Source organism: Phyllostomus hastatus, unplaced genomic scaffold (assembly GCF_019186645.2).
Source record: "Phyllostomus hastatus isolate PE091 unplaced genomic scaffold, TTU_PhHast_1.1 phas_scaffold_216, whole genome shotgun sequence".
NCBI classification, from domain to species: domain Eukaryota; kingdom Metazoa; phylum Chordata; class Mammalia; order Chiroptera; family Phyllostomidae; genus Phyllostomus; species Phyllostomus hastatus.
In genome coordinates this window covers 7,900,790-7,928,516 of record NW_025334018.1, presented here as the reverse complement: position 1 = coordinate 7,928,516, position 27,727 = coordinate 7,900,790, and the positions used below count along the sequence as shown (strand labels likewise).

Here is a 27,727-nt window from a genome sequence, read left to right as displayed (position 1 = left end):
GAATATACTTAAATATTTATCATTTATTTTTATCATTTCTCAAAGAGGGAAGGGTTGTAAGGAGCATGTGTACAGGACACATGGACAGAGCCACAGGAGGGAAGGATCGAGGGAGGGAGGAGGGGATGGCTGGGGTGGGGGAAAAATGGAGACAACTGTACTTGAACAATAATAAAAAAAAGAGAAAGAGAGAAAAGATTGCCTAAAGAAAACAAAACACTTGAAATACTAATCGCATTAATTCCTTGATTATTTAGAAAAGCCCAAGTCTAAAAAGCTAATTACTTCTCGGGATTTTGTTTTAAACACAATATGATTAAATTAATTGATTCATGTTTTTAAGTCTTTTTTTTTAATATCATCTATTAGACTACCAGAAACTTGCTGTGTAAAGACCCTGGTCTCTTCCCAATTAATGGAAAATAAAATGCTTCCTCATTTGTACTCTAATTTCCAATTCTCCTAAAGCCATCTTCCCCATTTTTTATGAAATATACACCTACGTGAAGTCCTTCTTTATACATATTAATTTCTTACCTCGGAAGAGCAGCTGAAATAGAAATAAGACTCAAAGAGTAGCTAATCAAATACCATTTCTATTTCCCTCTAATTTCTTTTTAAATTTAATAGTCTCTGACGCTTCCAAAGGCTCTCAGTTTCTAAAAACAAGACTTCATTTTAAACATCAAATTATCTCATCATATATATGATGTATATAATATTTAAATATTGATAAACACATAAAAGTATATTAAAACATTGATATATATTTCAAAATATATTGGTAAATACTTGATAAATATCAAGTATATAAATATTGAAAATTTCTGGTCTCTGCTACCGAGATACTACATTGACTTAATGTTGTATGTATTACGTTAAAGATTTTTGCTCTATACTTGACCTTGTCATTTTTAGTTATATTTCCCAATATTCAATAAACATCTGCAATTAGTTGAAGGTCATTTTTAAATTACTTAATACTATATAGACTTAAGAAGAATTATTGGCAGGGAAAATCAAAAACCAAAGACCGCCCTGGCTGGTGTAGCTCAGTGGATTAAGTATGGTCCTGCAAACCAAAGGGTTGCAGGTTCAATTCCCAGCCAGAGCACATGCCTGGGTTGCAGGCCAGGTCCCCACTGGGGGCTTGCAAGAGGCAACCACACATTGATGTTTCTCTCCCTCTTTTCTCCTTCCCTTCCCCTCTCTAAAAAATAAATAAATAAAATCTTTAAAAAACAAAGACAAAAATAACGGGTTCATTATTTTACTAAATAAAACTTGGAAAAATACTCAAGTTGTATGCTAATTTAAATTGAACAGGTTGCCCTTCTCTATGAATAAGACTTAAAAGTTCCAGTCTTCAAGACTGTATAGCTCCTCACTCACTATGGCTCCAAACAAGTTGGAGTCTTATTTTTTCCCACACTAGTTTTACATATAAAATGGTATCAGAGAAAAGTTATCATTAATCAGTGATATCATCTACCTAACCAATGTAAAAGTCATTAGGAAAACAAATGAGAATACTAACAATTTGTAATCTAAGGAAGACACTATTTTTAATAGTAACAATTTATTGTAAATTATAAATTATGTAAACAAAACTCGATAATTTAACATTAGGAGAAAATATTTAAACTCCCAAAAGTTGGAAGATCATTTGTTCAAGTCAACTGATGTTTCCTGCAAGCCCACTATGTCCCAGTTGACACACTGGGTGCTGAGACACAAAGATGAATGGCCCTCCCTCCCCTTAAGGTTCTCACCACCTAGCAGAAAGTGGCCAAATAAACAAGTTTTTACAAAAGTGTCTATAGGCATTAGAAGCCTATCAAGGTTCAAAGATAACAGAGAAAGGAGTGATTATCTATGAAAAATTACAAAAACCTTCAATAACAGGGCAACTCCAGAGTTGAGTTTTTAGAGACAAAAGTTCAGGAGGCATGATTTGTATGTAAGTTACATGAATACAACCACATATAAAATTTCAAGGACTTGTACATAAAATCAGTGCACTTTACATGCTTCACTATATTTACGTTTACCTCATAAAAAAGAAAGTTCATCGGGGGCATGAGTACAAAGTCATTTCAGGTAAACAATGTATTGTTTCCTCTTTCTACTAACAGAATACTCACATTATATACAGACAGAAAGGCAAGAAATAGCTTTGCGTGACAATTTAATTTGGTATTGAGGGAGATGCAGCCAGAGAAGGAAGCGGGGGCTAGATAATGAAAAGCCTTGTGTATCTTGGTAGCAACAGGGCAAAACATGAAAGGGTTTCAAGCAGGCCAGTGATAGGATCACATCTGCGTGGACACTACACGGGCAAGCACCTCGAAGGATACACCTTAGTGGTGAAGCTGAATTCAGAGAGGGCATTTAGAAAGCTACAACAAAAGCGCAAGCAAGAAATAATTAGGGGAAAGAAAAATCTTCTTGAGTGCCTACAATGTGCCGGCAACTAGATATTTTACATGTATTATTTTGTTAAATCCTTAAAACAATCCTATGAGGTAGGTATAATCTAGGTTTTCTCAACGCAGAAACTGAGGGTCGGAAACAACTGTAAAATGTTCCCACCATGCCTCTGAGGGCAGAATGGATCTGAGAGCTATCTGGGCGGTACAATCAACAGGTGTCTGTGATTATGTGGATATAGTCTGAACCGGGGGAAAAATCACAGGCAGACAGACACATGCAGCCCACAAGTTAGAAACAACTCAGATTTTTGCACCCCTTACTTTTTATAGCACTTAGCCCTATTCTTAAATAATTGATTTCCAGTACATGAAAGAAGGGTCTGTTCACCTGAATTTCCTCTCTCATTAAGTATGAGAGGCCCACTTCCTCTTCTCCCTCTCCCAATTCTGAGCCTGCTTCATCTTCATCCTCTTCCTCCTCCTCTTCTTCCTCCTCTTCCCCATATCCCTCAGTTGGACCAGCTTCATCTTCCTCTTCATCATCTTCATCTCCATCTTTAAAAGGATTTTCAGAGATGAACAAATGGCTGGGCAAATGTTTCTTGATAATAATACTGATCTTTTTAATCCTTGCCCCAATCACTTCAAACTCTTAAACCAAAGGTGGAAAGTATCTCAGGGTGATTTTATTTTTTAAAATGTCCCTTTTATAACATCCATATTTACTACTCGAGAAACATGGTCTCTAAGTGCTGAAACTTTTTCAATGTAAAGATTTTCTTCAAACTATCACATGTACTGGTTTGTTTTACTTTGTGGACACTTCAAAACCTGCTTGTCTATCACTCTTATCATTTTATTACATTGTTTATCTATCCAATACTTTTCAAGTAATAGTAACAAAGCGTGCCATTACTAATAACAACCATTTTGTCACCTTATCTATTACTCACCCATTTATCCAAAAATATATATTCATCATCTAATTCTAGAGCATTTCCATCACCCCCAAAGAAACCCCAAATCTGTTAGCAATCACTCACCATTCTCCTTTCCCCCTGCCCTGGCAACCACTAATCCACTTTGTGTCCCTATGAAATCGCCTATTCTGGACATTTCAACATGAATGCGTCTGGCTTCTTTAACTTAGTAGAACGTTTTCAAGGTTCACTCAGGTATCAGTACTTCGTTCATTTTTATGGCTGCATATTATTCCACTGTATAGATATATCGCATTTTGTTTTTCCATTTATCAGTTGATGGAATGGGTTGTTTGTACTTTGTGGCTCTTACAGGTAAAACTGTGATGAATAGAACTTTTTAAAAAATACTATTTTAAAACTTGCAAAAAAACTCAACAATAAATAAATAAATAAGTAAACATACATTGCCACTTTTCCTGGGTGATTTATACAGATATAAAATTTCATGGAGCCTGATACAACAATCATTAAACTCCCTGAAAGCTACCAGAAATTTAAAAGAAGAAATACAGGACTAGGGCTCGGGTTTTTTAACGTTTCTTGTCTTACTAACATCTTTCCTTTTCTCCACCTAAAGGTCCATGCCCAATGTAACTTGCACAGCTAGAGTGGAGGTTCTAATTGTGACACATTTATGAATATTACGAATGATTACCTTCATCCTCCTCTGCTCCCGAGTCTGGTGCTTCGTTATCCTCCTGATCAAATCCATCTAAGTATGTGATTTGCTGCAGCATTTCAAAAACATTCTCTCTATAATCTTCCAGGGTAGTGATCTCACAGTTAAACAAGTCAAGACTTTTCAAATTTTTAAGATTTTGCTGGCAAAGTAAAAAGTTAAAACATATTCAAGATTTAAAATATCATGTTATTTCTTTTCAATTCATAAGCCAGAAAATATATACTTGAAATCAAGAGAATGGTTTTTAGGTCTTTAGACTTTTATAATGAAAGATTATCACATCAAGATTATTATAAGATTACGAAAGATTATTACATTGATTCTCTTAAATGAGGCCCTGGCATGACACACAAACTCTACAGAAGTAGGAGCTTTGCTGCAGTTCACTGCTGTGTCTCTAGCACCTGGCTCGGTGCCTTACTTATAGTAGGCACTCAGTATATTTTGTTGACAGAATCTGGGCATACATAAGAAACAACAATACATGTTTACTTTAAATCCACAGTCAAGCTTACTTTCAACAATTTCAACCTCTTCACAAGCTTTTTTAAAAATTAAGCAACAATTTTCAGAGCTGTACTTTATCCATCTCCTTTTCCTTTCCTCATACCAGAAAACAAATGAGCAAATAATGAAATAACTCAAAAAATCACCAAGAAGGCCCTGGCCGGGTGGCTCAGTTGATTAGAGCATTGTCCCATGCACCAAAAGGTTGTCGGTTCGATCCCCAGTCAGGGTGTGAAAGGGTAAGGATTTTAAAACAAAAATCACCAAGAAGGAAGAAAAAGGAATAGAATTTAAGAAAGTAATAAAAATTTTCAGACCAGGTATTCAACTCCTGAGATTGATAATAAAATAAAGTTCTCAGCATTTTAAACAATTAGCTGAATGTTTTACTCCAAAGGAAAAGAAAGCCTTAGTCATCTAGATCAGCAATTTTCTTTTCTTTTTTTTTTTTTAAGATTTTATTTATTTATTTTCAGAGAGGGAAGGGAGAGAGATAGAGATAGAGAAACATCAATGTGCGGTTGCTGGGGGTCATGGCCTGCAACCCAGGCATGTACGCTGACTGGGAATCGAACATGGGACACTTTGGTTTGCAGCCTGCGCTCAATCCACTGAGCTACACCAGCCAGGGCTTAGATCAGCAATTTTCAAACGCTGTGCTGCAATTTTTAAAACATGCTATACCTGACTACTTAGTCAGGGGCACTGACCTCTTTTCCCTATAACTGTCAACTGAAAAAATGACAACAGTCAACACAACAGCCATCCTGTGTGAATGCCGTCTTGAACTATAAATATGTAGGTCATATAATGAAGTTGTATCTTATTAGTTACGTTGTGTAATAAGGTTGCATCTGATTGGTCAATTCTTCATACCAGAAATCCTTATATGCAAGTATAGGCACCTGATTTTTCTAAAAAGTCACTTGGAGTGAAAAGAGCAGGTAATTACTAGTATTTTTTTGGTAAATCAATCAAAATTATACTTATTATTTTGTCAGATCAGCAAAAAATATCTCTTTTGGTATGCAGCAGAATTTTAGTAACTAGTTTATATGTGCCATGAGACAAAAACAGTTGAAAATCACTGGTCTAGATCACAACACAAGAAATTCAGAAGTTTCAAAACAGTGAAATACATAGGATAACCTCTCCTCTAATATTATATTTGTCTAAATACATAGACAAATGTTTATCAATAATTTTCACAATAAGCAGAGATAAAAATTTCTGGTATGTATGAATTTCCATTTTTATTCTGATAGATAACATCAGTGAAAATTGTTATTTGAAGTACTATGAATGTAAAATGCATTTTTTAGTACTTAGAAACCATCTGAAATTTTTCAGTGTCTCAAATAGTCTTCTAATATTGGTGTCTCATTTGAGAGGGACTGATTAAATCAAAACATGTACCTCCCTATCTCCTTTTACTTTTTCCCTTCCAGTTCAGTATCCCTTGCATGCCTTTTAACCTCCTCATTCATATTCTTGTATTTTACAAGAATATGTTTGGATGAACAAACAAAAATATGTGTCTAAATAAATGAGCAATATTTTTGTTTCTGCCAAAAAACATACACACACACACACACACACACACACACACACACACACACAGAGTTCTAGCTCATGTGGCTCAATGGATTGAACACCAGCCTGTGAACCAAAAGGTTGCTGGTTCAATCCCTGGTCAGAGCACATGCCTAGGTTGCGGGCCGGGTCCCCAGCTTGGGGGCATGCCAGAGGCAAGCAATTGATGTTTCCCTCTCTTTCTTCCTCCCTCCCACCTCTCTCCAAAATAAATAAATAAAATCTTTTGAAAAAAAAAATATATATGCAAATCTCAGAAAATACAACCAAAAAAAGCAAGTCCAGAGATAAGCCTTTCCACTTACCAGAGCTTCTAGTGCACTGATATCTTTGATTTTGTTTCCACTCAGATTGAGGTAGGTAAGATTAGGACATTTCTCTGCCAAGACTTCCAAGCCTCCAGAAATTCTATTGTTACTAAGTTCCAACTACATATTCAACATGGGGAGAAAAATAAGGAATGGTGAGGGCTCAGGACACATCAAAGATTTTTAAAATATATCAATTTGAAGGGGAAAAAATTGTCATTGTCTCTTCAAGACTGTCACAAGTGACTAATTTCCAAATTCCACCTACAACCACCAAACAGTATATTAGAACAGATAGACGCTCCATTTACAATGGAGTTACATCCAGATAAACCCACCGCTGTAAGGCGAAACTATCTCAAGACAAAAAAGCACTTAATACACCTAACCTAGCAAACATCATAGCCTACTCTAGCCTATCATATACACAGTATACTTGCATTAGCCTACCATTGGGTACAATCATCTAACACGATTAATAAATACACTGTAGAACAGCGGTTGTTTACCCTTACGATCTCAGGACTGGGACCTATGGCTCACTGCCACTGAGAGAACACTGTATTGCCTATTACCCTATTACTGGCCCAGCAACAGATCAAAATTCAAACTTTGTAGTGCAGTTTCTACTGAATGCATATTGCTCTCGCACCATCATAAAGTCAAAAAGTTGACAGTCAAACCACTGTAAGCTGGGGACTGTCTGTATAACGGCTCCTAATGTAGGTTTGGTTCCAGTTTAATAGTGAGCTTTCACGTTTCAGAGAAAAACATTTGGTAGATGTTAGGTTGAAATTCATGCCATAAAGTTACCTCGTTATTAAATTTAAATTTCTAAAAACAATATTAGAGCTGATTCCAAAATCCTACATAGCCTTTTTGCTTACCTCTAGAAACTTCGAACCCTCTAATTAAAAGGCAGAATGGTCATTCCATTTGGCCAAAAATTAGAAATAGCTGTTGGCAGTCAAATCATGATGCTCTCATGCCAAATGTCAACTTACCTTTCGAAGTTTACTTAAGTTGGGAAGCCTGGCCAGTGAACTTAGCTCCACATTAACCATACTCAGAAACTCTAGTTTTTTAAAAGTATCATTCAGGCCTTCAATTTCCCCATTGACACAATGGCAGTTATCAAGGACTAACTGTGTCACCTGTAAGAGAAAATAAGCATGATTCTTTAGTTTGAGGTCTTTTTAACAAAAGACCTGGGGTCCTGACACTCTGGAAATGTGAATATTAAAACCACCAACTAACCTTTTAAATTTAAGCTTGGACTATGAAGTTTAATGTCTGCTTCAAATCACTAATACATTAAAAAAAAACTTTCGCCCTGGCTGGTGTAGCTCAGTGGATTGAGCGCGGGCTGCGAACCAAAGTGTCGCAGGTTCGATTCCCAATCAGGGCACATGCATGGGTTGCAGGCCATGACCCCCAGCAACCGCACATTGATGTTTCTCTCTCTCTCTCTCTCTATCTCCCTCCCTTCCCTCTCTAAAAATAAATAAATAAAATCTTTAAAAAAAAACTTTCATAAAGGTCCCATCATGAAACTTGTTTTTGACTCTGATGAGAAGAATTCTTAACATCAGGCCATATATTTACGCAGTGAGGGGACACCAAGAATACTGGGAAAGGATGCAAGTGAGCTGCTCTAAAACAGTAAAGAAAATAAGCTGTTTTACTCAGTTTTTCCACTTAAAGCCCCTTATCTTTGGTCAATAAACGCCACGATCACTCAGGAGTACCTTGTTACCCTCCATGAAGAAATGTTAGAAAGCTCCCTCTGAGGCAGCCCAGCTTTCAGATGTTGTTTGTTCTAATATCAAGGCCAAACAATATCATCCAGTACAATAATACATCCTTAACAAAATGTTATTTCTCCCTGCCATTTTGGTAGCATTTTTGTGACCTTCTCCCCCTTCTTGGGATGGGGTGGGTGGTGGCTGGATCCTCTATTAGGTCAGAGTTGTAGAACAAAACTTTCTCATGTGCACCTAAATGGACTTAATCTTAAGGGGGAAGCAAAATGCCATGACTGTCCATTGCCAGTATATTTGAAATATTTTGAGAGCTAAAAAATCAGCAACAAGGAATGCCACCTTCTCTATTTGAAAATGACTTCTATGTAATTGCGTCAGTGAGCAGAAAAGGCATCATGATCTGTTTAGAGATGAGGGTACCAAAGGCCAGAGGGTGAGAATGACTTGCCCGGTGTCACACAGCACGTGGTAGAGCTAAGCCTCCACTCTAAGTCTTCTGACTCCTAAGTCTTCTGTCTAGCTGAGCAGAGGAGAGGGCCACTATATTTAATGTCAGAAAATCAGTTCTCCCACTTGACTAAATAACTGCATGGTCCTGAGACTCCACCATTAACCCACCTTACCAGTTTGTCTGAAGGAGTAAAGTAAATAGCAAAGAGGAAAAGTCCTTTGTAAACTGTAAAATACTATGCAAATACAAGAGACCGTTATTACGCCATGGGGGAGGAAGGAGACACTGCAAAAAGGCAACATCCGGCACTTGCCAAAACTGGAAAGGAAATTACTACGATAGAGTAGGTAAACGAATGGGGGGGGGGTAAATCCACTTTTCCATCCCAAGACAGAAAAAAGCATTCTAAAGGTGTGCGTCTGAGAGACAGCTTTTTAAGTTTGATTTTGTTTTTTCTGAATCCCCTAACGAGCAGGTTCTAGAAAACTTCCAGTTCTCTCTAATAGTGGCTGTTTCCTCCTCCCAGCCACCTGCCAATTTCAGGGAAACAAACTTTTTTTTTAAGTACGTAAAGATCTTGGGTTCCCACTCTGCATGCCACCACCAGAGACCCTACTTGTCCTTTATGCTGGTATACACAGGCATCGCCTCCACCTCTGCTAAAAAATTATATCCCTTATATCCCAATTCTTGGATTTATCTCAGAGGCTGCAGTTGGCAAAACCAGACGCTTTCCCTCTGCGATGAGAAGTGTGAGGTTCCTCGCTGGTCACGGCCGGCTCTGGCGACCTGCAGCTCAGCCAGACGGGGAAACCCAACAAGGGGCGGGGACTCTACGCAAAAAAGGGGTCGCCCCTTAGCCCGCGTTACCCCGGTGCCTCCGCCAGGGACGGGAAGAGCTGGGTGAAGCCGAGGAGGCACCATCGGAAAAGAGGCGGAAACGCCTCCCGTCTGACCCCCCAAAAGTTGACCGCAAAGCTGCCTCGCGTGGCCCCTCCCAACCCCGTCTCTTTAACTAAGGCGACAGCAGCGAGCGCGCATCATTTAGTTTCGCCGAACCCATCTTTAAAGCACAAAACCCCTACGACCCATTTGTCGAGTTTCGTGAAACTGCCTCCGGGGATCAAATTCAGAGTTGCGGCCACCACAAGACGCGGCGAATATCGTTACACCGCGGGGGGATTACTCCTCTAGTCCCCTCTCCGCCTCCGATTACAACGACGAGTCCCCAAAACTTACCCGCGGCCCTCCGGCCACTGACCCAGATTCCGCCTGCCGCGGTGGGCGCGCGCCGCTTCCCCGGGGAGTGGGCGCTGCGGGCAGCTGGTAGTCCCCGACTGCGCAAGCGACCCCGGCCCGGCCGGCGCTACGACCTCGGACGCCCAGGGGCCTCGAGGCCAGGGGCACCCCCACTCCAAAAAAAAGAGTTGGCAGCACTGAAGAAAAGTTGGACTAACTTCTCAAGCGACGATGGCTGTGGCAGGGTCGAGTGGGACTGGGGGGTCGCAACCACGCCGCCCGCCTATAGGAGGAGGAACTCCGGGAACCGAGCGGCCCCAACACCCTGCTTCCCGCCCCCACAAGGCCAGGACGCCCGACTCGAAAAACGGAGAAAGGGAATAAGCCCCCGTGCACACACAAACCCCCCCCTAGAAACTTAAACCCTTCGCCATCTTAAGTAAAAGATTTTAATGATTTAAAACTTCAAATTAAATAGTTCCCCCCAATCTCAGGTGGGGGTTAATTCATTACCCTTCCCCACACACCCACCGAGGCCCCCCGAAACACGATCCTCCGAATACTGGGCTGACGGGGAAGGGGAGGGGGCTGAGTCATCTCACCTCCTCCGGGGCTCTGTTTCTTAACTCCAGGTTAATCCTCTTCTTCATCTCCATGTCCTCCTGCTCTTCTGCTACTCCTCGGTTATCCTGTCCTGCCTTTCCCACTACCCCCAACCCTCAAATTGTAAAAGATTTAGAAATGAATGAAAAAAACCCGCAAATATAAACGCCCACCACCACCACCGGATAGGTATGAGGAAGAAAGAAAAGAATAGCAAATGGAGTCCAAGGAGTTGGGACTCCAACTCGGCTGCCAACACCTCCTTGTCCACACACTCCGCGCGCACTCACATGCACACACACACATACACACCCGCAGTTCCTTCCCCTTCAATGGCTGCTCAGAGACTGAGGCTCCATGACACGGCACTGCCGACCCCCTGTTCTACACTCCACCCACCTCCCAAATATATTGGTTACTTCTTTAACATCGCAATATTCCATTGGGCTGCATAAATGTCTATCAGTCTTGAGGGCGGACCTAAACCAGAAATGCTGTGGCTATTAGCTACGACCAAGCGCGCAGTTAACTCCGATAGGTCCAGGAAGATGTTTGTCCCAGGGAAATTATTTTGAATCCCAGTAGCCCCCCTACTTTTCTTTGTGTGGTTGGCGCGCTTTCCCTAGGTTCTCGGACGGTTTTGATGCCTGTAGGGTTTGTTCAGGGTTGGGGTTTTTTTTGTTTTTATTGTTAAAGGGAGAAAGAAAGCAATCTTCTTACGTGCCCAAGTTGCGAGACTGGCAATTCGAGACAAGGCTACACACCGACTCCTGGCGGTTTTAAAGCACAACTCCTGGCTTTGCAGGCAAGGTGAACTGCAACACGCACATCACATGAAAAGCGTGACTTCGTGGCACTGCCCTACCAGGGTCAGGCTTTGATGCAGAACCAGAGCCAGGATAAAGATGGTATTTTGACTTCCACCATGAGGGACTGACCGATTTTGAAAGCAGTTGGGTGAAGTATGTAAGTTAGGCACCTTTAAATTAAACTACCCTGCAGGAATTGTTAACTAAGGTAGTTGTTGCTGTAATAAGCACTAAGGCCTTGTAGGAAAGACAGTGCTGGCCGATTGAAACCAGACATTTAATTCACAAAGAAATGGTACTGCCATCCTTCTCCTTTTGGTTGATTTCCTTTTGGTTTGATTTCCTTGGAAATCGGCAGGTAAAATCGTGCTTTTAAAAGTCGGTCAATGTGGGATAGAAAAGATCGAGTTAAGAACGATTTCTTGAAAATTTGTTCTGGGAGTCTAATTTTTCTTAGTTCTCGCTTAAATTCTATCCTTTTCATTCCCCTACACAATTCTCAGGATAAACACCCAAAGAAATTGAGTACAGTTTAGGGAAGAAAAGGGTGAATTAGTCCAACCTCTCTCAGTTTAAGTTTGCTATTTTAAGGTATCCGGTTCAAGACCTGAGGTTTCCCAACAGACCCTTCATCACTCCACCATCCCACCACCTTCCCCCATACAGAGACACAATTTTCAAGTAGGGTTACATTTAAAATGGAAGTATTTGGTATTTGGCATGTTAACTACTTTAAAGAAAAACAAAATAACGATTGTCTTTTCCCTGCTAAGTGTTTCCTTTGAATTCTCTGCAAGGGAAATTTGGGATGATGAAGACAGACAGAGAGGGAGAGCTCTTCATATAAAATGACATCTCTAGGGGGGCAACTTGGATTTAGTTAAATTTGTTTATTTGCTTATTTAATCAGGCTAAAGGAAGCCAGGATGATATGAAAACTGAGCCAAAATGGACTGAGGAACAGTTCAAGGAAGAGTTAAAAACCAAGGGAAGGGGGAAAAAAGGCTAAAAAGAAACCAGAAAGCACATATTAATTAGTACCAGTTTGTGAAGAAGTCCTAAGTTCAGATCCCAGCAGCCACTGCGGAGACTGGTACTCTGGACTGGAATCCCAGAGAGAATTCAGGAAAGGAGTTCGAGTTTAGGAGTCAACCACATGCGAGTGATACCTGAACAAACAAAACAGAAACAAACTCATATAGACAACTGAGTGATGGTTGACTGAGGGAAAGGGGTTTGGGAGACTAGGTGAAAAAGATGAAGAAATTAAGAAGTACAAATTGGCAGTTATAAAATAGTCATGGGGTGTAAAGTACAGCATAGGGAACACAGTCAATAATATTGTAATAACTGTGTATGGTGTCAGGTGGGTACTGGAAACATCGGGGGAACACTTTGTAAAGTACGGTTATCTAACCACTATGCTGTACACCCAAAACTAACACAAAATAATATTGAATGTAAACTGTAATTGAAAAAATAAAATTCAAAGTTTAAAACAGTACACCATAGTCAGCACAGACAAGAATCCACCAAACAAAGTGAGCTTTCGCCCCATATCCTTTGTCCCCACCCTCTTATCATCTTTTATCGGCGTTACTTCAGTGCCTTGAAACTTACCTCTTTCCAGTCTTAATCAAGAAGCCAAGATAAATAAGATGCTGGGGGGAAAAGATTCCCCATAGGGCTGGTGAACAGAAAGAAAAGTGCTTGGAAAGAAGTTGCATGAAGAACATTACCAGCCTAGTAGATGGGTGTATGGAGCTAAATGGATGAAAGGATGAAATGTGATCAGGAGAAAAGCCAAGCTCGCGGACTAGAACATGTTTGAAGCTGAAGTAATGAGGCAGGGTTTAAATGGCAGAATGGAGAGTGAGGGTAAGTAATCAGGAGGTAGATGAAAACAAAGAAGCGAGGACTGGAATGAGTAAGAGGGGGATTCAAAATATGCCCTTTAATCCAACAGTAAGATATATTACTTAACTCCTCATGTCTTCAATGTTCAAAAAACTAAACTCATCATCTGTGCTGAGTATCTTCTGTTGCCCCTTCACATCCACTCTTCACCCTCCTCCATCCTGCTCTGTGCTTTAAAATGCCCGGAGTTTGGTCTGTGGGCAATTAGGAGTCCAGAAAAGAGTGAGGTCGGGGTATTCATTCCCCTTCCTCAAGGCCAGGTCATTACAGGAGGGCCACTGCAGAAAGCCTCAGATCTCTGAGGGCCATGATGAATGCTGCAATGCACCTCCCCAATTTTCCCTCAGAAATGAAGGACTGAAATTCCCCAGTGCTGAAATTACTGCTGGAAGATGAGCTTCAGCTGTCAGCCCTGAAGAAAATTGCCTTGCCCAAAGTTACACCTCCTTCGATGCCCCAGCCAGCACTTTGCCCTGACCTAGACAAACTGAAGGGTCATTATTCCCAGCTCCAGAGCACCCCTGCACTGCCATTCCGTTTCTCCCACTGCTTAATCCTGCTCCCTTCTCCTCCCACAGATATTGAGACCAATATCATTCCCCAATAAATGTTCTAGATGCTCTTTCCATCCCAGAGTCTGCTCCCTGGGGAAGCTAACTTGAGAGGACGGCCTTCTCCAAGTACCCGCCCTCTGAGGAAGACCGAATTAACCTATAGGAGAGATCACGTGGAGACACCTTGAGCCTACATGAAGAAGGTGAGAGGTACCCACCCAGCCCCCAGCTTCTCCAGCCCCCAACTTTTCCAGCTCCAGCCACTGATTGCAAGCACTTAAGAAATCCTGAGCCAGAACCACCCAGCTGAGCCCTTCTCAAACTCCTGTCCCACAGAAACCGTAGATAATAAAATGATAGTTATCATTTTAAGCCTCTCAATTTAGAGCTGCTATGCAGCAGTAGTAACTGAAACACAATTTTCTGACCGAGCCTTACTAATGTCCCCTTGCTCTGTGTAGGGGATAATCATTCTGCTCTTTCCCTTATGCTGTTCTTCTACCTTAACCAAAAGGATTTTACCTTCTATGATTTTCTTAGGACCTAATAAATGTTCTATTTATCCAGCGTTTATCCCATTTTGCCTTGCCACATCTCCTATATGTCATGTGGTTCTGGTTCTCCCAACCACGTTGGAATTCTCTGGAGAGAAACCAAGCCAGCAATGTGGCTTTCTCTGGCGCCACTCACAGGATCTGGCAGTGTTGAGCACACAGTGTATACTCAAGACACGTTTAGCAATTGATTATGTCTCAAATAACTCTCAGGTGGCACTTTAAATTCATACTCCCATTAGGAAATAGAGTTTGGTTGATGCCTTCTTGGGGGACAGGTGACAGAGTAGGAGCAAAGAATAATTACAGACTGTTCTTCCTCTTAACTTTTTTAACTTTTTAACTCTTTTCCAAACTAGTTAATTTTTAGTCTCAAGATAAAACTAAGCCAGTGCAACTAATGCCAGTGCATTCTCTCTCAAATTCAGAATGATTTGCAACCACCAGAAATCATTCCTACCCATATCTCTGAGCAATCCTGTCCCAGAAAATCATCCAACAGGTCACTACTGCCCCCCTCAGCGCCAGGACAGATATTCAGTACTCAGAGTACACCAACAATTCTACATGCCCACTGGCTAATATCCTGGAAACCTTCCAGGTCAACACCCTCCCACCTCCACGCACACAGGGTGCTCCCATCACGGGGCAGAATCTACTTCCCCTCCCCTTGACTTCGGGCTAGGCTTTGCGTTCTCCAATAAAGTGTAACAGAAATGACACTGTGCCAGTTCTAGGCCTCGCCCTTAAGAGCCTGGCGTTTTCTGGTTTTGCTGTCCCGAGAGCTGGATCTCAAGTAGAGAAGTTCAATTACCCTGCTGGAGAGAGAGGCCATGTAGAGAGACACACCCTAGAGAGTGAGAAACTGTGAAGGAAGAGAGTCCAGACAGCCCCCAGCTTCGCCAGTCACCCTGCTGGACTCCCCAGCCATGTGAGTGATGTCATCATGGATCCCCCAGCCCTTGTCAAGCATGCCAACACCAAGTGGGGCAGAGACAAGCCACCTGCCATGCCATGCCCAAATTCTAAAATCTTAAGTTAAAAAAAGTATGCAGCTTTTAGGTGATTTCTTAGCAATAAATAACTAAAAACAAGGGTATGCCCAAGATCCCGTGATTAGAAATTGTGATCACAAATTTCAAACTTAGTTCCTCTAAGTTCAGATCCTTTTCCAAAGGTGAGCACTATAATCCTGTTGAAGTCATGGGTACACAGTAGGTTCTGCTCCCTAAAGTATCATTCTTACTCCCTGCTGATGCCCAGAATGCCACAAATAGATATGCAATAGTATGATCCCTATTGAGATACAAACACTTCAGGATAACTAATAAAACTTAATCACTTCATTAAACCATAGTTGAAAATATTTATCAGATTTTTAAAATATATTTATTGATTATATATTACAGTTGTCCCATTTATTCCCCCCCCCCTTTATTGCCCTCCATCCGGCACACGCCCTCCCACCTGCATGCTCCTCACTTACCGTATTTTTAGGACTATAAGACGCACTCTCCCCCCACCAAATTTGGGAGGAATGGTTGTTAATGCTGCGGTTGAGTTCTGTTTACATTTACATTGGTGAAATATTATGCTATTTATGTTATTAAATATTTTACCACATTTTTTGCTTCAAAAGTTTCTTGCCTATTCTCCTCCTCTAAAACATAGGAGTGACTTATGGTTCGAAAAATACAGTAGCTCATGTCCATGGGTCATATATATTAGTTCTTTGGCTTCTCCATTTCCTATACTGTTCTTAATCTCCCCCTGTCTATTTTCTACCTACCACCTACGCTACTTATTCCTTGTACCTTTTTCCCCATTCTCCCTGTCTTCCCTGCTGATAACCCTCCATGTGATCTCCATTTCTCGGATTCTGTTCCTGTTCTAGTTGTTTGCTCAGTTTGTTTTTGATCTTATTGGTTTTTCTTTTTAGGTTCAGTTGTTCAAAGTTGTGACTTTGTTTTCATTTTATTGTTAGTAACTTTTTGTCTTCTTTTTCTTAGATAAGTCCCTTTAACATTTCGTATAATAAGAACTGGATGATGATGAACTCCTTTAACTTGACCTTATCTGAGAAGCACTTTATCTGCCCTCCTATTCTAAATGGTAGCTTTGCTGGATAGAGTCATCTTGGATGTAGGTCCTTGCCTTTCATGACTTTGAATACTTCTTTCCAGGCCCTTCTTGCCTGCAAGATTTCTTTTGAGAATTCGGCTGATTGTCTTATGGGAACTCCTTTGTAGGTAACTGTCTCCTTTGCTTTTGCTGCTTTTAAGATTCCCCTTTTAAGATTCTCCTTATCTTTCATCTTAGGTAATGTAATTACGATGTGCCTTGGTGGTGGCTGATCCTGGCCAGCAGGATCTGTGTATGTTGTGGCTGCTAGATAACAAATACACACAGACTACAGAAGTCCTGTGGAGAAAAAGGAATGGCATGGCCACTCTCTGAGAGCTGGTGAGAGGGCCAGCGAGAGCCAGTCCCTGCCTGGACAGGCTTTTATTGCTTCTCTGGGTTCGTTACATGGAGGATAGTCCTCATTTACTATGCACAGGTTCACTGCAGGGGATTACATTTTACAGATAACAAAGGAAAGAATGGGCCCTGGCTGGCATAGCTCAGTGGATTGAGCGCGGGCTGCGAACCAAAGGATCGCAGGTTCGATTCCCAGTCAGGGTACATGCCTGGGTTGCAGGCCATGGCCCCCAGCAACCGCACATTGATGTTTCTCTCTCTCTCTCTTTCTGCCTCCCTTCCCTCTCTAAAAATTAAAAAGGAAAAAATGTTGCTAATTACTTCAAGGAAAAGGACCAAGGGGAAAAGTGGTTGAACTGGTCACACTCCATACTTGAGAGGTTTAGCTCAGACTTTAGGAAGTTACAGTAAGCCCTTGCTGCCTCAATTCAGGGTAAGGGAGTTTTAGCAAAAGCAAGTCTCATAGCAGTCTATGTACAATGCAGGCCTGAAGGGCCCATTCCCCACAGGAAAACCTCTCTGTGGGCATGGTCCTGTATGCCACTTGCTCACCACCGGTTTTCCACGTGAGTGCTGAGCTACATTCCCATGCCACGCGAAGCGGTTCCCTACACTTGGTGTGTACTTCCTTGGGTCCAACTTCTTTGGGACTCTCTGAGCTTCCTGGATTTCCTGGAAGTCCATTTCCTTTGCCAGATTTGGGAAGTTCTCCTTCATTATGTTTTCAAATAAGTTTTTAATTTTTTGCTCTTCTCCTTCTCCTTCTGGCACCCCTATGATTCAGATGTTGGAATGTTTAAAGTTGTTCTGGAGGTTCCTAAGCCTCTCCTCATATTTTTGAATTCTTGTCTCTCCATTCTGTTTTTGTTGAATGTTTATTATTTCTTCCCCCTGGTCCAAACCATCAATTTGAGTCCCGGTTTCCTTCCTATCATTGTTGGTTCCCTGTACATTTTCCTTTATTTCACTTTGCATAGCCTTCATTTTTCCCTTTATTTTGCAATCATACTCAATCAATTCTGTGAGCACCCTGATTGCCAGTGTTTTGAATTCGGCATCTGATAGGTTGGCTATCTCTTCATCACTTAGCTGTATTTTTTTTTCTGGAGCTTTGATCTGTTCTTTCATTTGGGTCATTTTTGGGGGATCTGGGTGTGCCAGTTGTGTAGGAAGGAGTGGAGCATTAGGTATTTAGCAGGGCGGGGCAACCTACATAGCTGCATTGTGGCGCTGTCTGTGAGGGAAGGGTACAAGAAGGAACGATGTGGCTTGTTCAGCTGTCGAGGGTCTTTCAGTCACTCCTGCCACTACCCACAAGCAAATCGGGCCCTTCTGGTGCTGATTCCCAGTGAGTGGGTTTGTGTATATTTTAGGGACCTGTGGGTCTCTCCAAGGAACTCTCCTGTGAGGCTGGGAGTTTCTCCCGCCACCTCAACCCCCATAGGTTTTTTCAGTCAGAGGTTTGAGGCTTTATTTCCCTGCGCTGGATCCCTGGGTTGCACAGTCTAACTTGCTCCCCAGTTGTTCCTCCTGGTTTATCTGCAAACAAATGTACAGATAAACCCACTCTGCCAGCCGCCACCTCACCCTGTCTGCCAGGTGCTGCCTTGTCATGAATCCCCTCTGTCCAGCTGTCCCTCTCCACCCCTCCTACCGGTCTGAATGAATGTTTCTTCTTTAATTCCCTGGTTGTCAGACTTCTATACAGTTTGATTTTGTCAGTTCTGGTTGTTTTTTGTTTTTCAATTTGTTGTTATTGTTCTTTTGGTTGTGAGAGGAGGTACAGTGTATCTACCTACGCCTCCATCTTGGCCAGAAGCCTTATCAGATTTTTTTAAGAAAAGGTTTGGATTGTCACCATGAATACTATAAAATGATTAAACTACCCTACATTTTCCAGGCTTTTTCCAATCCAATTTTTTCTTTAATTTGGAATCCTTTTCTCTGTAGGGGTAAATAAGTGACAAAAAGGGAAGCATGAATATTGTTACAGTAAACCTTTATTGCTATGTGAATATGAAATTCTGTGAAAATCTGCAAAATATTTAGAATTCTAGATTGAGATTTTCCAATTTGAGTCACCTCTTTATGAGCTAACAGAGTGCAAACTAGTTCTAATATTAGCCAAAGTCAAACAAATTAGAAGAGTAAATCTCCTAGAAATCCATATTGCAATATCAAATAAAAATTATTTAGAGATTTTGCAGTCTAAAAATTATTGCATCATTTTATTCCTCAGCACAGATATAAAAACAGTTGCCTTGAAAGAAATTTGTAACCTTGGCCTAGCCAGTTGGCTCAACTGGTTGGATGTTGGAAACCGTTCTGCCTGGTTTCAGGAGCTGTAACCTCAACAACAGGCAAAAAGGCCCCACAGCTAGGGGACCTTGGGACCATAAGCCACTAAGGAGACAAAACTTATCCTCCTGGCAGGAGCACAGCCTCTGCCTCCTTTACCTCACCCTACTTGGCCCCTGGAAGATGGCTGGATAATCAATGATGGGTAAGATTCCTTAAGGAAGGAATGTTAAAAGGGGGGGGGGCAAGGGGGCCCGAGGGCAACATACTATTACCGAAAGGAACCCCCCAGGTTCATTATGTCCACCACCTTATAGTAAAGACATCTCTCAATGCCAGAGATTCGTGAAAAGGAGAGGAAATGTTTATTTAATGCTATACAGACTTAAAGTCACTACTTAAAGTAGTGACCTAATGTCTTCATCAAAATCCCAAAGTCCCTTAAAACACCCACAAACACACACACAGTCCTTCCTTCCCCCTTTTGCCCAGTCTGAGGTACCGTATCTCAGGAAAAGAAATAGAAGTCCATGGCTCAGGCAGCCCCCAGTTCTTCCCAGTAATCCATGCTCGGCTGGTAGGCCTCCCACGGTTCCTGGCACCATCAGCTGTGTCACCGGGATCTCTGCTAAAGCCAGGTGGTTGTTCCCCCTTCCAAAGCTGCGGGAGTCCCCACTCTGGCAAAGCCACGTGGTCCTCTCTGCACAATGGCTGTGGGAGTCTCCACCCTGCCAAAGTCATGTGGTTCTCCCTCCCAGAGCCCCTGCCTTTCGGTTTTAAATCTCCACACCAATCTTCCTCTGCAGCCCCATTTCCAACTCCTCCCACAATTGGCTACACTTGCCAGCACTCTCATGTCCTTCCAGCTTTACAGGGCTGCCATTGTGAGTCTGGGCAGGCGTGGCCCCACACCATGGAGCCAATCATCTCCAAGCTCCCACGCAGGCGCTGTAACTCAGAGACCTGCCTCCCAGTTACATGGGGGGGGGTGGTTTACTTCCATCCCCCTGGCTCAGAGCAGGGCCACAGCTATTTAACATATCTATGCAACCAGTTAAAGGTTATAGATATGTTAAATGACCACACCAGAGGTTAGCTGCAAAGCTGTTGCTATGCAAAACAGCTCTCAATGGCCCTGCTCCATTTGTCCCTTCCCCCAACCCACACCTGTCGGGGAGGGGTGAGGACATCCTAATATTTCCTGAACACCTTGAGTTCTGGACCCCATTCCAAATCCCTATTTGGGGCCCCCCTCTTGGCTGCACCCTGTAGCAGGAACACCCTAAGACAGGCCTCTAAGGGGCAATCAGGGAAGGACTTAAGGGATTATGGAGGAGGGACAAAAGACCCTGACCCCTCAGGTTTGTCATAGCCTGAGTCCTCATTCTATCTGTAAAAAGTCTCCTAATCTCTTGGCTGCTTCGCCTACCTGATTCTGGCCTGAAACAAAGCCAAAGGAGGGTGCAGCCCTGTGCAGGAATGACAGTTTCTAGGAGCAATCAGACCTGAGAAAGAATGCATTAAATCCTGTGAAACCTGCTTTGCTAAGAATGTCCTCAAGCTATGCATACTAAATGTTTAGGGTCCAAGTACAAAATAAGTTTGTTCCCCCAGGTTTTATGGCCAATTGGCGTCACTCTGTCTAGCAGACCCTAACTCAGAAAAGGCCCTCTTGATCCTTCAAATGTTATCTGTTAAACTTATCTCATTTCTTTGATCCTTACTGTCTGACATTGATTGATGAGCTCTACCTGTAAGCTATGTATATCTCTGCAAACTAAACTCAGTGAAAGCCCATTGAGAAAGAGGCTCGAGGCCCTTCTCCTCTGAGAGATAACCACCAGCCTTTTCTCCCCAAGCAGATCACATCTTGGTAGGTTTATTCTCATCTGCTGCAGCCAGAAGAGCTCTGCTGGATGGAGCTCCCCCACAGTTGGAGCGTTGTCCCATATACCAAAAGGTTGTGGGTTTGATTCCTGGTCAGGGCATATACTTGGTTGCAGGTTCCATCCCTGGTCTGGGCATGTATGGGAGACAACCAATCAATGTTTCTCTCTCACATCCATCTCTCTCTTTCTTTCTCTCTCTCCCTTCCTCTCTCTCTAAAATCAACAAACAGCCCTGGTTGGTGTGGCTCACCAGCTGGTGGTGGATTGAGTGCTGGTCTGCAAACCAAAAGGTTGCCAGTTTGATCCCAGTCAGAGCACATGCCTGGGTTGCAGACCAGGTACCCAGTGTGGGGCATGAGAGAGTCAACCACATGTTGATGTTTCTCTCCCTTTCTTTCCCCCTCCCTTCTCCTCTCTCTATAAATAAAATAAATAAAATCTTTAAAAAAAAACACAAAAATAACAGTCAATAAACATATCCTTGAGTGAATATTTTAAAAATAAAGTAATTTGTAACTTTGATGACAAGATTACTTTTAAAAAATAACTTAAAACCTCTGGTTTTTAATATACTTTCTTTTCCATTTCTTCCCAAGTCTTATTAAAATAACTTTGAAAGAATAAGACATAAACGCAAATTTGAAACTGTGCATGGTGATAGATGTTAACTAGACATTGTAGTGAGCATTTTACTACATATACCAATATCTAATCATTATGTTGTATGCCTAAAACTAATATGATGTTATATGTCAATTATACCTCAATAAAAAAATTTCAGATCTAAACCCAAAAGGACAAAGAGATTGAGCAAAGGGAAGATAGCTAATGAGAGACCTCAGCAAAATTTTGGAATCTGTAAAGCTGATGAACCATGTAGTTCAGAAACACTTCTTCCTTACTTATGTTTTCCTTCTTGTGAAAAGGACTGTTACAGAACAGAACAAGGGGGGCCTGGGACAATATACTATTATTGAAAGAAGGCCCCGGGTCCGTTATGTCCGCCGCCAGAGGAAAGACGTCTCTCAATGCCAGAGATTCGTGAAAAGGAAAGGAAATGTTTATTTAATGCTATACAAACTTCAAGTAGTGACCTAATGTCCTTATCAAAAACCCCAAAGTCCCCCCAAAACACCCACAAACAGACACAGTCCTTCCTTCCTTCCCCCCTTTGCCCAGTCCAGAGTACCGTATTTCAGGGAAGGAAAATGAAGTCCATGGCTCAGACAGTCCTCTGGTTCTTAGTCCTCCTTCTTGACTGGGAGACCTCCCTGGGTTCCCGGCACCCTCGGCTGAGTCGCCAGGATCTTTGCTAAAACCAGGTGGTGGTTCCCCCTTCTGAAGCTGCGGGGGTCCCCACTCCATCCAGGCCTCATGGTTCTCTCTCTCAGGGCTGCGGGAAGGGGAGAGCCCCAACTCTGCCAAAGCCGCGTGGTTCTCCTTCCTATGGCTGTGGGAAGGTTCTCTCTTTCTCGGGGCTGCGCATGGCTCTCCTTCTCAGGGCTGCGGGAAGGGGAGAGCCCCCACTCTCCCAAAGCCGCGTGGCTCTCCCTCCTAATGTCCGCCAAGTCTGGGTTTTAAATCCCCGCGGCCAATCTTCCTCTGCAGCCTCATTTCCGACTCCTCCCACACTCGGCTTCACATGCCAGAACTCGTATCCTTCCAGGTTTACTGAGTTGCCATCTTGAGTCTGGGCAGGTGTGGCCCCATGTCCTGGAGCCAATCTTCTCCGAGCTCCCACGCAGGCGCTGTAGCTTGGGGGATCTGCCCCCAGTCACGTGTTGGTGGGGAAGTTACTTCCATTCCCCCCCCCCAGAGATGATCACAGCTATTTAACATATCTAAGCGACCAGCCAAAGGCTATAGATATGTTAAATGACCACGCCAGAGCTTAGCTGCAAAACAGCTCTCAATGGTCCTGCTCCATTTGTCCCTTCCCCCAACCCACACCCTGGGGCGGGGGGGTTTGGAGACATCTTAAAATCTCCTGTACACCTTAAGTTCTGGACCCCATTTCAAATGCCCATTTGGGGTCCCCCCTCTTGGCTGCACCCTGTAACAGGACCAATTAGTATAACCAGGCCCCTCTCAGCCTTCTATTCATCCATCCACCTTAAGTGTTGTGGTCCACTCCACTCTATTCTCCTCGCTCTTAGGAAAGGGAGCCTGTTTATCAGAATACACATTGGTCTTTGCTTTTCCTCACTGAAGTCTCCCCAGTCCAGGCTGCTTGATTTGGGGATACAGTGAGCAGACTCATTGACTCTCACACTAAACTGCATCCTCCAACCTAGCATCAAATAGTAATACAGGTGATATGCTTAGCTCCATACTTATTTTTTGCTTTACTTCTCAGCTGATTCAGGACCCTGGCACAAAGAAGGAGTGCCATTATTAGGATCCCCTTAAGAGATCCCAATAGACTAGAGGTAATTGTCTTAGCAGAGAGGAGAAAGTTGAAACCTAACTGCTTGTAGGAGATTGAAAGACAAACTAATTTACACTGTAGACACCCACGAGGACTATGAATATGGAAGCATTAAGAACCCTTGCAGATAAGAGTGAGTGTGGAGCTAAAAGAGAAGAATTGGTTGAAGATCATATTGAAAGCAGCTAAGTCCCTTCCCAACTCTGACCTACAGGGATCAAATAAAGTAGTCTAAACTCAGAGACACCAGGCATAACTAAGGCCAGATTAGGTATGATGAAAACTGGCAGAAAAGGTGAAAAAAAAATCTATATTTCAAACAGTGAGATCTCTCCCAAACCAGCCCCATTCTCTCCTCCATTAATCTCGCAAATGGTTGTATCTTCAGGTAAAAACTTAGAGGCTTCCTCTCTAAAAAATGGACTAGTCTAGGGAGCAAGTCCAGAAATATTGACAAAACGGTATAAACTGGCCAGATACATCTTTCATTCCCTCACTGTGCAATCTATCAGTCAACAAACTTCCAACCATAATTACATCTTCTAAGTGTTCCACTCCTAAATGTGAATGGATAGGTAAGGATCACCAAATATTTTAGAGAGGTCTTTCATATAGAAGCAGAACCAAGAAAATAAAAGAAAGAAAGAAAACTGGAAAAAAAAGAACTTAGAGGACCACTAAGCTGTACACCCAAAACCAATACATAACTTTTAAATAATGATAAAAATTAAAAATTTCAAAAAGAACTCAGAGGAAACAGAGATGAAACAGGAAGCAGAAGAAAAAATTTTTTAAAAGCCTAAGTTAATATCATAAAAGATAATGCATTCATTAAGGTAAAAGAAAATGATGCTATAAAAAGAATATTCTTAGAAGAAATATCTTATGAAAATTAAAAACATGAATGCAGACCTTAATTCAATATAAGGAGTAACAAATTAAGCTGAGGAAATCTCCTGAAAGTAGAACAAAATGCAAAAAGATGGAAAATAGAAGAAAAAAGTTAAAGATATTAGAAATCAACCAGAAGATTCAAAATATAATAAACAGGAGTTTTAGAGAAAGAGAACATATAAAACAAAATTATTAAAAAATAATAATATGAGGAAGAGATTCAAGATAGTACCAGAGTAGGTAGAAGGTACACTCATCACCTCCTAGGACCAAACTGGAATTACAGCAAAAATATAGAACAATCAACCTGAATAATCAACTGAAGACTAGCAGAACAGGAGTCTTACAATGAAGGATTTACAGAAGAAGTCACATTGAAACTGGTAGGAAGGACAGAGACATGAAAAGGGCTGGCCCCACTCCCGTTAGAGGTGGCTGAGATACGAGAAGGATAGCTCAGCTGCAAAGGTGCCCCCTGGGGAACAAGAGGTCTCAACCCCACACCAGACTCCTCAGCCCAGAGCACCAAAACCAGAAAGAGGCACCCACATAACAGGTGGCTATGAAAATCAGTGGGATTCTTTTGCCAGAAAGAGGCAGGAGTCTTCTAGAGACACAGACACCCTCTTAAAGGGCCAGCCAATAAAATCTCATTCACAGCCACTCACTCTAGGCTCCAGCAGAGCAGACTGGAGTCATATAAAGAGAGACTGGGGTTTCTGGCTCTGAGGAAAGAGCTAAAGGGACAGCCACTAGGATTCCTGCACTGTCATTATCTGATACCTCAGATGTAATCTTTCTTGGGTAGAACACTACCCCTCTTATGACATCAGCCTGGGGGAATGCAATAGCTCCAGCCTGAAAAGCTTGCACCCTGCTGAGGAGTTAACTGCCTAGGCTGGGGTGTAGAGGTCTGGGCAGATTCAGGGGGTGTCAATGACTGAGTTGTATGGCTGTGGGGTAGTGGCCATCCCCCCCACCCCCACTTTCCTGTGAACCTGACCGGTTCATCCCTCTCACCAGAGATCCACGAGCTCCAATCTCTAGTCTCCCAGCAGCCCCACCATCCCAACTCTAGGCAACCCCAACTCTACTGAGATCTGGCTCCCAGAAGAATCTGGGACAGACTAAGCTGTGTGGTTCTAGGGCAGGGGCCATTTTTCCCTTACAAAGCTGACCCATGCAGAGCCTTCCCTTCACATACCAGAATACTGGTCTAAGCCCTGGCTGGCATAGCTCAGTGGATTGAGCTCGGGCTGCGAACCAAAGTGTCACAGGTTCGATTCCCAGTCAGGGTACATGCCTGGGTTGCAGGCCATGACCTCCAGCAACTGCACATTGATGTTTCTCTCTCTCTATTTCCCTCTCTTCCTTCTCTAAAAATAAATAAATAAAATCTTAAAAACAAAAAAAAATCGAATACATGTCAATGTGATCTTAGTTTAGGCATGTATAAAATAGTTAAATTAAAAATAACATTCTAAAAAAAAAAAAAAGAATACTGGTCTATTTGGGCCTGATAAACTCTGCTGGCCTCGCCCTGATAATTCCCCAGCACCCTGCCCCACCATAAAGGTCTGCAGGATCCCAGAAGGGGACAACTAGACTTGGTATACCCTGGGACTTTTCCTGAGTGGCCTCAGACTCAACACAGGCACTGAGTTTGAACCTGTATCTTCTGGTGAACATCACTTGCCCCTACTTGGTGACTCACTGAGAATCTACCTCATGCAACTCCAGTACCAAAAGAGGCTTTCAGTGACTGAGCCTAACAGGCAGCCAGCAGGTGGAGGCAAATCCCCAGGTGCTTTGGGCCTCTTGCTGACCTGCCCCTGGCTTGGTGCTGGTGGAAACTGGCCTTGTGGTGCAGGTTGGTCCTTCCCACATACACCAAGGCCTAGCAAAGGCAGCCACAAACTGGATCACTTTGTAGCTCCAAACAGGTTACCCAGGGCCAGCCACAAGCAGCATCTAACATTGACTTGCACTAGAGTTCCTCCCAAGAGGCCCCAGATCAGACATACCTAAGTAGCCAGCTTCAGACATCAGAGCAGGCTCCAATTAGCATCACAAGTGGCATATCCAAAGAGAGATCTCAGCAGGCATACAGACTCTTTCTGTGGTCAACACCTGCACAGCAGCTCATACACTGTGCCTGGGGTTGATCCTCATAGTCAGCCAGCCTGAGTGTCCTTCCCACATACAATTGGGCCAATAGCAACCAAGACTCAATTACAACAGGAGAGCTCACATAACCCACACAAGAGACATTCCTGTAGCACTCAGCTCGAGTGGTCAAGGTAACTTCTCTGTTGAGTCCTACTGGACACCTACTACATAAGGCCTCCTTATAAGACTGGTAGGCAGAGCAGATCTACCTAATACATAGAAACAAACACAAAGAGACAGCCAAAGTGGGGTACAATATCTGCAAATCAATAAACATAATACACCATGTAAAAAAAAAAAGGATAAAATTCACATGATTATACCAATAAACATAGGGAAAAAAGCATTTGATGAAACCAGCACCCATTTATGATAAAAACTCTCAGGAAAGTGGGAATAGAAGGGGCATACTTCAACATAATAAAGGTCATATAGGACAAACCCACAGCCAACATCACATTCAACAGGAAAAAAATTAAAAGTGTTCCCCGTTAAGATCAAGAATAAGTCAGGGATGTCTGCTTTCACCACTCTTATTCAACATAGTATTGGAAGTCCTAGCCACAGCAATCAGACAAAAAGAAGAAATAAAGGGTCTCCAAATTGGAAAGGAAGAAGCAAAACTGTTGTTATTTACAGACGACATAATACTGTATATATAGAGAATGCTAAAGATTCCACCAAAAAAAACATTAGAACTGATAAATGAATTCAGTAAAGTGGCAGGATACAAAATAAATATCCAGAAATCAGTTGCATTTTTATACACCAGTAATGAACTATCAGAATGCAAACTAAAAAAACAATTCCATTTACAATTGCATCAAGAAAAAAACAAAACCTAGGAATAAATTTAACCGATGATGTAAAAGACCTCTACTCGGAAACAAGGTACAAAGGTACAAAGAAGTGGAAGCTTATACCATGTTCATGGATAGGAAGAATTAATATCATTAAAATGTCCTTACTACCTAAAGCAATCTGTAGTTTCAACACAATTCCTATCAAGATACCACAATGATGTATTTCACAGAACTAGAACAAGTAGAACAAGTGTTCCAAAAATATATATGGAACCACAAAACACCCCAAATAGCCACAGCAACCTTAAGGAGGAAGAACAAAATTGGAGGAATCGAATCATGCTACCTGATATCAGACAATACTACAAGG

At 42.3% G+C, this 27,727-nt stretch overlaps 1 protein-coding gene across 3 annotated transcripts in view; it reads right to left on the bottom strand.

Annotated features, from left to right (window-relative positions):
* Window positions 1-27,727, bottom strand: part of ANP32E (acidic nuclear phosphoprotein 32 family member E) — a 42,510-nt gene that overhangs the window by 4,755 nt on the left and 10,028 nt on the right. The window contains exons 2-6 of one of the 3 annotated variants that reach the window (XM_045861655.1): window positions 12,412-12,539; window positions 7,510-7,659; window positions 6,503-6,625; window positions 4,071-4,236; window positions 2,821-2,987 (exon numbers count right to left, since the gene is read on the bottom strand). In XM_045861655.1, coding sequence (XP_045717611.1) covers window positions 2,821-2,987; window positions 4,071-4,236; window positions 6,503-6,625; window positions 7,510-7,569 — 516 coding nt within the window. In that variant the 5' untranslated portion in view covers window positions 7,570-7,659; window positions 12,412-12,539. Of the gene's footprint in view, window positions 1-2,820; window positions 2,988-4,070; window positions 4,237-6,502; window positions 6,626-7,509; window positions 7,660-10,560; window positions 10,946-12,411; window positions 12,540-27,727 lie in introns of those variants that run through there. The other 2 variants (XM_045861654.1, XM_045861656.1) reach the window with 2 other exon arrangements.